This window comes from Staurois parvus, unplaced genomic scaffold (assembly GCF_062004578.1).
Source record: "Staurois parvus isolate SC_StPar_1 unplaced genomic scaffold, SC_StPar_1.0 ptg000071l, whole genome shotgun sequence".
In the NCBI taxonomy this organism is placed as follows: Eukaryota; Metazoa; Chordata; class Amphibia; order Anura; family Ranidae; genus Staurois; species Staurois parvus.
This window is the reverse complement of record NW_028317867.1, coordinates 546,782-559,324: the sequence shown is the minus strand read 5'-3', so window position 1 is coordinate 559,324 and position 12,543 is coordinate 546,782. Positions and strand designations below refer to the sequence as shown.

Sequence of the window (12,543 nt, the reverse complement as noted above, 5' to 3'; positions counted from 1 at the left end):
GGCATTCAAGTCAAACTGGGACTTTTAGTTTTACAGGTATAAAAAGGGATGCTAGCATGGCAGTACTACATGCAGTAGTAAGTGGCAAGTGTGTCCTATTACTAATAGGCGGCACACATGTCGCAGGCCATTCCAGAGATTAATCAAGATGGCAGACAGCAGTGTTAGTGAGTGCACGGATCAGCATGTGGTGATGAAGTTTCTTGTGAATGAAGGAGACTCAGCTGCAGTAAGACATTTGAATGGTGTAAATGTTTCAAAGATGGCCGTACATCCGCCAGCGACGATCCCTGTCATCTTGGTTCCCAGCCCACAGCAGTCATTTCTATGAACATTCAGCTTGTGGAATGCCTTATCCTGGATAACTGACACATGTCATAAAAAGCTTTCCACTTTTGACTGGCACAGAAGAGTTGTCATGTTCTGAGGGATGTGTATACGCGTCTGCGAAAAAAACAGCCTGGTTTGGTTGCTAAGGGCGTTCTGTTTCCTCAGGACAATGCACAAGCTCTTACGGCTCACTGCACTACATACACATTACAGCAACTTGCCTGGGAGGTATTGTCACATCCCCCGTACAGCCCTGACCTCTCTCCAAGTGATTTCCACCTCTTTGGATCCTTCCAAGAATTCCTCGGAGGGGAGGTCAGGATTTCAGCACTGATGACGAAGCGAAGCAGGCTGTCCTAGGATGGTTCAGGTGTACTCAGAAATCTTTCTATGTCAAAGCTTTCCAGGCATTAGTTAAGCACTGGAATATGTGTATAAATGTAGCAGGGGAAAATGAAAAAAATAATGCAGTTCCCACTCCTTCAAATTTGTTCTTTATTATATGAACTCAAAAGTCCCAGTTTGACTTGATCACCCCTCAACTTATTTGTTTAAAGGATTTATGCTTTCTCTTTCACCCAGAACAGCTGGATTAGGAGATTCTGGGGTCTAGGGTGGTACTACAGGAGATGCTGATTAGCTCTCAAGAAGATATTTTTTGCAGTAAAGATTTGTATATAGTTCCAGAAAAGTTGTCCTCTGTTGCCGTTACCCTTGGGCATCCCATACACCCCTTACCCCATCCAAGTTTAAATATCCCTAATAATAAAACCGAAAAAAACAAAGCTCAAAGACTGGATGCAAATGTGTGTGAGGAAATGTGTGTTGCCTGGCTGTGCAGTACTACAGGGGGACTACATGTACAATATAGGGGAAATAGATTTTGGGCTTACTTAAAAAAGTAAGTTCTTACTTCATCTTGTAGTAGAATGCCCCTGAATTCTGTTATGATTTGTGTGGGTCATGGCCATAGCTTGTATTTTTAACATTGTGTCCAGGGAGCATGACTAAGTATGTTTAGGAAATTATCTCAAAGATTGTTATCATGTGTACTCCTGGTTACAGGATGATCCCCTGATGGATGACATCATAGAAGAAGTAATGAGTGCAAATTTATCTTACCAACCCCAAAAGAGGGATCCGGCTACAGCAGCGTATCCTTTACTTGTCATTTTATGTGGATGTTCGCTTTCATAAATCAATGTATACTCTGCCTGTGGTGCACTCTTATCATTTAGCATTGTTCTTACGTCCCAGGACTACAGAACACATCTGCTACATTGCTATGGCAATGAGGAGAGACGGAGGCTTACCAGGTGAGCATAAAAGGCTGAAAAAGAGAACAAATGCAGCCACCTCATTTAAGGACTGGTAAGCTGCAACAGGCTTTCACATGACTATTTAGAATAAATGGATTTATCAACAAAATCTTTGAATTTTTTAACTTTTGTGTGCACTTCCACTGTAATTTTCAGTCATTGTGAAGGAGCATTGAAAGATAAAAAATTAAATTATGTTTTTGTTGTGTTGTACATACTTGTATTTTAAGTTAATTTTCTTTCATCAAATTACTCCAAGACGGATGCAAAAGCTGAAATTGGAATTGTCTAGAGATCGTGTTATCCTTCTTACAGAAGAGGAAATTATTCTTGAGGTTGGTATTTTAACTAAGTTATTCGACTCTATGGGATATACAGATCATTTTAATAGTCCTTTGTGTAAACTATTTTATAATTGCTTATCTGATACCTGATTATGACTTGATTTGTTACCTTAGCACTTACTGTAGGCAGGTGCAGTTAGCCCTCCCACCTGTAGGTGGCTTAGGGGGAGATATACTAAAACTAGTGCACACGGAATGTGGTGCAGCTGTGCATAGTAACCAACAAGCTTCTAAGTTTTATTGTTTAAAACTTAAAGGAAGAAACTGATATTAGAAGCTGATTGGTTACAATGCACAGCCACACCAGATTTTGTGTGCACCAGTTTTAGTAAATTTACCCCTTAGTGCCAATATTGCATGGGAAGAGGAGTCTCATAAGGGAATTGATCCTGTACAGAGTCTTGAGAGAGAAAAGTAGTCTGATTGTACACTGAACTCTTGAGAGACCTCAGCAGCCATCTTGGGTCACAGAACCTTTTAAATAAAGGACCCCATATAATTTTGGTGTGATTCTAGTGAGTTAATGGTTGAGGACGGGAAAACATTTGTAAGAGAGAGTATTTAGCATAGAGGTTCCAGGCGAGAAGGGATAGCCTAGAGCAGGCTCCTGTTCCATGTCTTATACTCTGGTGATCACCACAGAGACGTGGAGCCAGAGCAAGCTACAGTATGTATTTCATGGCGGGGACTACCCACGCTAACTGAAGCTATCCTCCAGTATCACATCTAGTTAATAATATCTGTCTTATTCGCTGTACATATATCATTGCAAAAGACCAGTTATCTGTTTCTTTGACAACTTTGCTGAAAACAGAATATTGGTGAACTGTGATTACTCCCAAACAAGGTACCCAAAATAGGCCCCACCTACACGCCTTCAATTCTCCATCAGGTTCAAAAGATCTTTTTTTTTTTTTCTGAAACTGATTGGGCATTTTAAGGTAAAGCCGAATTAAATAATAGAGACCAAAAACCAGTGGTGAGTAAATCTAGCAAAGTTTGGTTCGATTTATGTTGCCCTAACAAATGCAAAAATCCCCAAACTCCGAACATAGTGCCCAAACCCCAGTGACGTCTATGGAAGCCATAGTCAAGCCATAGTTTAGCCATAGTTTTTGTTGATTCAAATCTCTGTGTTTTAAGCTCATCCTTATAAAATTATTTACTGTAATCTATTAAAAACGCTGCAAATAATGCAATAATACTCTCCACTCTGCCAAACCTGTGTGAATAAAAAAAAACATTTCTGATACTTTCATGTAGTATGCTGTGTATGTACTGTAGGTATGAATGAAGATACCTGAATGCTGTAAAATCACCCGTGCTTGTTCATATAGATTTCTGTTTACAGAGACATCCATACAAAAATTCCTTGGCCATAAAATTATAGTTTTAAGCATAACAAGCTGCAACAATTGGTACCAAATAAAACGTCATAAATTAGATATTTGAATTATTTCCTAGAAAGACTTTCTCAGAAATTTAGACATTTTAAGTCTTTTATATAATCTGTACTATATTTAACATTTTGTCTTGTTGCTAATAGCATACATGCTTATTTAATAGGGTACCAGAAATACAAGGGCTACTGTAGTTACCAAAATACAACGTTTCCCTCAAACCTAAATGTTTTTTTTTGCTGTTATAGATTACTTCAGCATATGGATTTTTACTTCCAAAATAAAATAAGTAGAATAACAACATCAAATACAAAATTTGGCCATTAGGAATAGTTACACAAATGAACACATTGGTTACTGTGGATACATGCTTTTTTTTGCTGTCACATGCTTTTAGGGCAAAATACCATAAAATTTTATTACTGTGACTGTTTAGAAATTTGTTTCGCATAAACTCTGACTCTATAACCTAAAGTAGAATTCATGCCTAACATTAGCTACGGTTCTGGTTGTGTTGGTGAGTGGCGGCTTCAGGGGAGAGGAGGGAACACCAAGAACAGCTGGATTATGGGAGCCTATGGGTGATGCGAGTGCTCCTTAAGTCCTGGTTCACGTCTGTGCGGTCGTGTGGGCTGCGATTTGCACAGGCACGAGAGCTCATTCACTTGACACACAGGGAAGAAGTCCCTGCACTACTTTGAAAATCGCAGCCCGCATGGAAACAGAGGTTCCCAGTATGGTTGCGATTTCCAGTACGGACGGCATTCCATTAGAATTAATGGCACTCACCAGCAAGTCCCGTATACCTCGGTGTGGGTGGTGCGGCTGCAGGCATTTGTGCAGGTCCCGCAGTGGCACCACCCACACAGATGTGAACCAAGCGTAACACAGGGGAGCTGGAGATGCAGGATGGCCAGACCATCAGAGTGGCCTGAAAAAAGGTAAGTATATGGATCTTTTTTGCATAGGGTAGGCAGGATATGTACCAGGAGGGGTCTTTTTTAATTAAAATTAGTGTTAGGCAGGAATTCCACTTTAAAGTAGGAATTTATCCACATTTTGTTTTGGGGGGGGGGGTTAGTTTTGGAATGAGTTCCTCTGTTCTTTGGTTTAATTGCTGTCCACTGGTAATAAAAACTACATAAAATCTATCTTTTATATTAAAGTGGTTCTAAAGGCTCAAGGCTTTTTACCTTCATGCGTTCTATGTATGAATGTAAAAAAACATCTGTGTGTAGCGCCCCCCCCCCCCCCCCCCAGCCCCCCCAACACTTACCTGATCTTCATCCTGAACCAGCAATGTCTAGGAGAGCCTTGGTTCTCTGGGGACTCTCACTAATGATTGGCAGAGGCAGCAGCGGGAGCCATTGGCTGTCAATCACAGATAGTGAGCCAATCAGGAGAATGGGGAGGTAGGGCCAAGCCACGTCTCTGTGTCTGAATAGACATGCAGAGCCATGGCTCTGGAGCGTGCCTACTCGGGTGCCCCCATAGCAAACTGCTGGCTGTGGAAGCACCTGACAGGAGGTAGGGGCCAGGAGCGCCATTGGGGAACCAGAGAAGAGGAGGATCCGGGCTGCTCTGTGCAAAACCACTGCACAGAGCAGCTAAGTATGACATGTTTATTGTGGGTTTTTTGTTTGTTTGTTTTTTTTTTGTGGGTTTTTTTTGTTTTGTTTTGTTTTTTGTGGGGGGGGTTTTTTGTTTGTTTTTTGTTTTGTTTTTTTTTAAACAAGACTTTAGTATCACTTTAAACTCCCTACAGCAGAAATCGAAGATTGGTAAACTCTGCTGCAGTGCATGTCAGTCTGACATGATAAAATTATGGAACCAGGCATAGCTTAAAGGGGTATAATGAACAGGCTTTAACAGGTATGAATTGGGGATGAGCAAATTTTCCTGGGTTCAGTTTGACTCTTACTCAAAGTTCAAACTCTGTAACAAACTCCATTAAAGTCTACAGGGTTGAACCTTACATTATTCTGACAATTTGTAGGGCTAATAAGCAAGCTCTTATCAAACAAAAGGCATGGGAAGCTGGGCACTGCCATGGGGCCTGTATCAATACTAAAATGAAAAAATAATGATTCTAAAATTAATAACAGTATCTGTCTCTACACAGAATTGTCAGTTCTCCCTAGCGGGTCTGATATACATTGACATAGCTTTTTGTGAGCCCACCCTTTTCTAATAAAGGGGCTGGGTTATCCATCTCTTCAAATTATTGGCTGACCAGTGCAAAGCCTGTAGATTGCGTTACAGGCTTTTCTTTATTTCTGGTGGTGAACCTGAGGAATTTTTGTCAAAAAGTTTGCAAACTTCATAAATCCTAGGGATTCGCTGCAAGCCCATGGTAGTGATGAAACCAAACTTTATCCCTAGTGGTTTTATATACTGAAATTTTAAGCAGTGCAAAAATCCAATCTACAGTTCTACATACAAATACTGGGATCAATGTAAAGCTCTTCAATATGAGTATGTAAAAAGGTTGTGCTAGTTAACAAATGTGGCCATTTCTATGGCAGATGTCTATAAAGTGTCAACTCGCGTGTCAGACTGGGGCCATGCATAACGTTTGAGTGCCCTATAAAAATGATATTAGTGATTGCTGCTAACACGGGAATGTCTGAAGGAAAGTATATGGTATTGTATAGAATAAGCTGAGTTGTACTGGGGAACATTGGCATCAGACTTGCAGCCATTTCGGCTGTTGGATTCTTTTAGCCTGACTTTCTATTCTCTTCTTATGATAAGGCAGCAATACCAAATAACAATCCTATACAGATTAGCAGTCATTACCAATTACTACCTTACAGAAATAATGCAGCATTCTTGAATATTACCTTACCAAGGTTTTGATCATCTGCTGCCAAAAGACCCAATACCCCTGTGTTTGGCTACGCTTTTTGTAGGCCTTTTTTCCTTTTATTTTCACCTGGTAATCCTGCAAATAACACTTCCTTTCCCTTTCTGCCTATAGTTAAAGACGAGTTCCACCCAAAAATGGAAGCTCCGCTTATGCCCCCCCCCCCCACTGCCGTATTTAGCACCTTTTGGGGGGAAGGGAGGAGTGGAAACCTGTTTTTGAAGTTTGGCCCCCTCCTCCCTCCCACAGTCCCCTGGGAATTTTCAAAGGAGGTACAGCGTGACGTGCAGTGGGTACCAGGCTGTGAATACGCAAGTTGTCACACCTGGTGCCCAGAGTTGAGATGCCGGCGCCATGCAGGAGAGAAGGGGAGAAGGGACAGCGTGGGTGAGAACATCGCTGGACCCTGGGACACGTAAGTGTGTGTTTATTAAAAGTCAGCAGCTACAGTTTTTATGGCTGATGACTGTTAATAAAAACAAAAACGGCTGGAACTCCACTTTAATTGTTGCATGCTGGTTCTGAGAGTGGATAGACTTTCACCTGGTTGGATATCACTTGTCCAGCTACCTCTGCTTCATCTGGTGTGGCTTTTCTGACCTGCTGAGGGGAAACTTCTCTTCCTTGGGCATGAACCCAGCAAGTTTTGGGAAAAGGAGTTAAAGCGACCCACACCTGCTTCTGAGCATGGTGAGTAAATGGGCACTGTGCTACAGTAGTTTACACAAGAAAGATAAAGAAATGTGTTGTTTCTTATGCTCACAGGAAGTGAGCATTTCTGGCAACAGCTGGAATTTTCTGTACTTACTAAATTGTTCTGAGACTGAAAATAGAAAACTAATGCAGTCATCACAGCTAAGGACTGGTAAGCTGCAATATACTGTAGTCAGTTTTTAGGTTTAGATATGTTTTGAAGCTAAATAATGACTTGTATGTAATGTTAAGTCAACCGCTCTGAAGCTACTTTGCAGCATGGAAGTATTTTACTGCAGCTTACAGAAGAGACCTCATAAATCTGTTGCTGTTAGCTAAGTACACTTAAATGGTTGCTGATCTAACCTCATCTATGAAACACTACAGTAATACCTCTGTTTAGACATGAAATTCAAGCCTGGGTTTTATGAGCCTGTATGGGGAGTCCATGTCCTACTTTATTTATTTTATGCAAGATAAACATCATGAAATTTCATTTTAGAAGATATACAGTGTATCCTGCCTCTCTGCTAATTACGCCATATAGTCATCAGATTTCTGTGCAGTTAGTTTTGCAGATAATTTAACCTTGCAAGTTCAAATAAAGGAAACAGCTTAATCCTGTGAATTTGCATATAGTATATTAAATGTATTTAGTGGAAATCAACACAGGGTTACAGGCCTGGACTAGCTGTCACGCAATATTATTTGTCAGAGGAGCTAAAGGATTCCAGGGAGAGGCATAATGACACAAAGTTGAGTGTCAAAAAAGTAACATTATAAGGTCCTAACTTTCACCTCCAACATAGTAATAGCACCAAAATCTTTGCTGGAAGATGCAAATGACCATGAACCCTAACAAACGTTTAACAAAGAAACCATCTCACAGAGACGTCCAGGCTGTCCATGGAAGTTAACACCTCAACAGGAGTGTCTTCTGATGAGAAGGATTGAAGAAAATCACCTGGCAAGTTCACTACAATTAGCTAAAGAAGTAGAGAGCCAAACTGGGGTGATTGTTTCCCGTGACACAATACGGCATACACTGCAGAGGAATGGCATGCATGGGTGTCGTCCATGAAGGAAGCCTCTCCTAAAGTCCATGCACAAAAAAGACTGCCTAGAATTTGCCAGGGTCCATGCTGAAAAAGAAGACGACTACTGGGACTTTGTACACTGGAGTATTGAGACCAAGATAAATGTTTTTGAAACTGCTGGTTTCAAAACTGTATGGCATCACAAAGGTAAAGAGTACAAAGAAAAATGCATGGTGCCTACAGTGAAACATGGTGGTGGCAGTGTCCTTCTGTGGGGCTTCATGAGTGCTGCTGGTGTCGGGGAGTTGCATTTCATTGATGATATCATGAATTCACAGATATACTGCTCTATAATGAAAGAGAAGATGCTAACATCACTCCGTGCACTTTTCCAACATGGCAATGATCTAAAACACACATCTAAAGCCACTGCTGCATTTCTGAAGAAGAACAGAGTGAAAGTGATTCAGTGCCCAAGTATGTCTCCTGATCTGAACCCAATCAAACACCTATGGGGAATTCTGAAGAGACAAGTTAACCATCATTCTCCATCCAGTATCCATGCTCTAAAAGAGGTAATTCTTGAAGAATGGAAAAATTACAGATGTTGCAATATGTTGCCAACTTGTTCATTCCATGCCTAGAAGGCTTTGTGCTATCTTTACAAATCATGGCGGTCATACAAAATACTAGATGTAGTAGTTTTTGTTGTGGGGTGTATTTATTTTTGCATCAACTAATTGAGTAAAAAAAGATTTTGTAATCTCACTTATATTATTAACCTTACTTTCATGTAATGAGATAAACAAATGTTCTACAAAACTCAGTTTTGTAATAATTTTGGAAATTGTTCTTGTATTCATTGAGATATTGATTAAAATCAAACTTTTCAAAAGGGGTGTACTCAGGGCCAAGTTTACAGTTCTTCAGACTACATGGAGGCCAGAATGTGGCCAGCGGAAGTACAAAATGTTCTGACATCAGTGGGAGTAAACAATGTCCCATCTTTGGTAATAGGGGGAGCAATAATGCTCCATCTTTGGTAATTGAAGGAAGAATAGTGCTCCATCGGTGGTGTCAGTAGAAGGAATAGTGCCCCATTGTTGGTGTTAGTGGGAGGAATCGTACCCCATCATTGGTGTCATTAGCAGAAATAGTGTCCCATCATTGGTGTCAGGGGCAGAAATAGTGTCCAATCGTTGGTGTCAGTGGCAGGAATAGTGTCCAATTGTTGGAGTCAGTGAAAAGAATAGTGCCCCATCGTTGCTATCAGTGGAGAATAACAATGCCCCATTGTTGGTGTCAGTGGAAGAAATAGTGCCTCATTCTTGGAGTCAGTGGGAGGAATAGTTCTCCAAGGGCTAAGTAAAGTCAAACAAAGGGCCACATCTGGCCCTCAGGACACAGTTTGGAGACCACTGTATTAGAAGGCAATAAAATCACTGTTTTTGGCTGGAGAAAAGGCTGCATTCCAAGGATCTCCCTGAATCTGCTTTCTGAACCTCTCCTATTGATCCCTGATTATTACCCCACCAGTCACCTGATCACCAGTCATTAGGGGGGCAGTAATGACATGTGATGTATAAGGGATGTGTAATGAGAAAAAAATCAGCTACAGGAAGCCTACAGGTAATACTGGTGACTAGCCTGCCTTCTGCTTACCTTTTTCTGGCACAGCTTTTAGAGTTCAGGTCCTCTTTAAAGAAAAATGGTATTAAGCCCTGTTCACACCTGTGCAATTTAACATGCATTGCCCAATGCTCATTACCAAATGACAAGAGGATTGCCATTCTTTCTTATGGGGCCGCTCACGTGTGTGTTGGGAAAAATAGTACAGGTGCAGTTTTTGCTATATCAATTGTCATTTTTGTCCCCATAGACTTATAGAGGTCATCATAGCTGATATGGTATCTAGAGAAAGGAGACTGGAAAATCACCTGGTCCTCCGTGTCTCAGAATTTCACCACAGTACTGCACTTGGACATGAATGTTCTTTAAGCACATTCTTACTCTCAGTCACTTCATGGCATCTGTTCTAAGATCTCCTTTCAGTACAGCTGTCACTGCTTGTACTTATGTCATAGTGGCAAAGAACGGTATTTGAGGAATGTCACTGACCATATGTAACCGGTGACTCTTCTAACTTCTGAGAATACGTCTTACTGTCAGTCTGATGGCTAGGAAATGTAAATGTAGTGCTGACATTTCGTGTAAGCCTGGATTTGTAGTCTGTCACTGTCTGGGGTGTGTACTTGTAACAGACAAGTAATATTAATAATACAATACATATTAAAGTGTGATAGGCATCATACATCAAAAATATAAAATATGTTCATTATTTCTTTCTATGTTGTGAATAAATTCTCCTTAAAGGCTTTGTGAAAGCATTTTTTTTTACAGTCCTGCTATTTCTTTCTATTGATTATAGAAGTGCTGATTTCCTACATAAAGCTTTTGTTTTTAAAGCAGACCTCCCTTTTTCTTTTCAAAGAATACTGCTCATTATTTAATGAAATGACAGGGGAGCACAGCCAGCAGTTTCACCTTTCTTGCCTAGGTGATAATAACATGCCTAGCTGTCCCAAGTTTCTTGGCACGTTACAAACATAAAATGTTACACAAAAATGCCTGTTGTTCCTCTAATAAATCTAGTGAGCTTGTAACTTTCTGTGCCTCTGCTGACTGCTAGTAGTTTTCATGTTTTCCCAGCCATCACTGTGGACTACAGAATAATTCTGCCTATGTTATAAAGTCAAGGGGGCAATCTTCTGTCATTTTAACTCTCTTCCTTAGATTGTACGCCCCTTGAGGGTGATGTGAATGTTCAATATATATGTAAAGCGCTGCGTAAATTGACGGCGCTATATAAGTACCTGTAATAAATAAATAAGGGTGACAACACTGTTACACCATAGATACAGTACAGTGATTGTTGTGTCCCTAGGACAGGAAATGTGTTAATGGTAGCATCATGTGAAAATAAAAGAAAACAAATACATTTTATTTAAGGTGCTTACACTCATCGGGCACTTTATTAGGTACACCTTGTTAGTACCGGGTTGGACCCCCTTTTGCTTTCAGAACTGCCCTAATTCTTCATGGCATAGATTCAACAAGGTCTTGGAAACATTCCTCAGAGATTTTGGGCCATATTGACATGAGTTACTCTTGCCTTTCTATAATCTTGAACCAGTCTGCCCATTTTCCTCTGACATCAACAAGACCTTTTCGTCCACACAACTGCCGCTCACTGGATTTTTTCTTTTTTCCGACCATTTTCTGTAAACCCTAAAGGTGGATGTGCGTGAAAATCCCAGTAAATAAGCAGTTTTTGAAATACTCAGATGAGCCTGTCTGGCATCAACAACCATGCCACGTCCAAAGTCACTTAAAACCCCTTTCTTCCCCATACCGATGCTCAGTTTGAGCTTTAGCAAGTTGTCTTCACCACGTCTTGATGCCTAAATGCATTCAGTTGCTGCTATGTGATTGGCTGATTAGCAATTTGTGTTACCAAGTAATTGAACAGGTGTACCTAATAAAGTGGCCAGGGAGTATATATTGCACTTTCACTTTACACATAGTATATTGTACATTCACATAATTCTCTGCCCTAAAGTTGCTTACAATCTAAGGTCCCTAATTCACACCCATTCATAAACTCGGGGCAATTTACAGAGGATCCAACTGACCTATTAGCATGTCTTTGGAGTGTGGGAGAAAGCGGAGTAAACCCATGCAGGCACAGGGAGAACATGCAAACTCCAGGCAGGTAGTACTGTGGTTGGGATTGAAACTTATGACCATAGTGCTGCTAGGCAAAAGTGCTAACCACTTTGCCACTGTGCAGCCCAATCCACCACATTTTTGGATTGGAAGCTGCATTATATTATATATTTTACATCTACACCTCCTCCCTTGGTCAGTTGATAAACTCCCACGGCTTCAATTACCATCTCTATGCTGATGACACGCAAATCTATCTTTCTACCCCTCACCTCACCCCTTCAGTCTCCACCCGCATTACTAGCCTACTAAGTGGCATATCGGCTTGGATGTCACTCCACTTCCTCAAACTCAATATTTCCAAAACTGATCTCTTAATATTCCTCCCAGCCCGTGCGCCCTCCCCTGACTTCACCATCAAGATCGATAACACAGTCATCAGTCTCTCCCCTCATGCCAGGGTACTAGGTGTAATCCTAGACTCCCATTTGTCCTTTCAGCCCCAGATCCAATCACTGACAAACTCATGTAGACTTCACCTCCACAACATCTCCAAGATACAACCATTCCTAACCTCGGAAACCACTAAGAAACTTATTCACTCCTTTGTTATATCACGCCTCGACTATTGTAACTCCCTCCTCATTGGCCTACCTCACCGCAGGCTATCCCCGCTTCAGTCTATCATGAACGCTGCTCCCAGACTCATCCACCTTACTAACCGTTCTGTATCTGCCACCCCTCTCTGCCAATCCCTCCACTGGCTTCCAGTTGCCCAACCAATAAAATTCAAAACACTAACACTGACATATAAAGCTGTTCATAACA

General features: G+C 41.0%; 1 protein-coding gene across 1 annotated transcript in view; it reads left to right on the top strand.

Moving 5' to 3' along the window:
- The window catches only part of LOC149469389 (uncharacterized), a 119,018-nt gene that overhangs the window by 31,920 nt on the left and 74,555 nt on the right, over positions 1-12,543 (top strand). The window contains exons 7-8 of the mRNA XM_089669318.1: positions 1,396-1,484; positions 1,909-1,984. Of these exons, the coding sequence (XP_089525444.1) occupies positions 1,396-1,484; positions 1,909-1,984 (165 nt within the window). The remainder of the gene's footprint in view (positions 1-1,395; positions 1,485-1,908; positions 1,985-12,543) is intronic.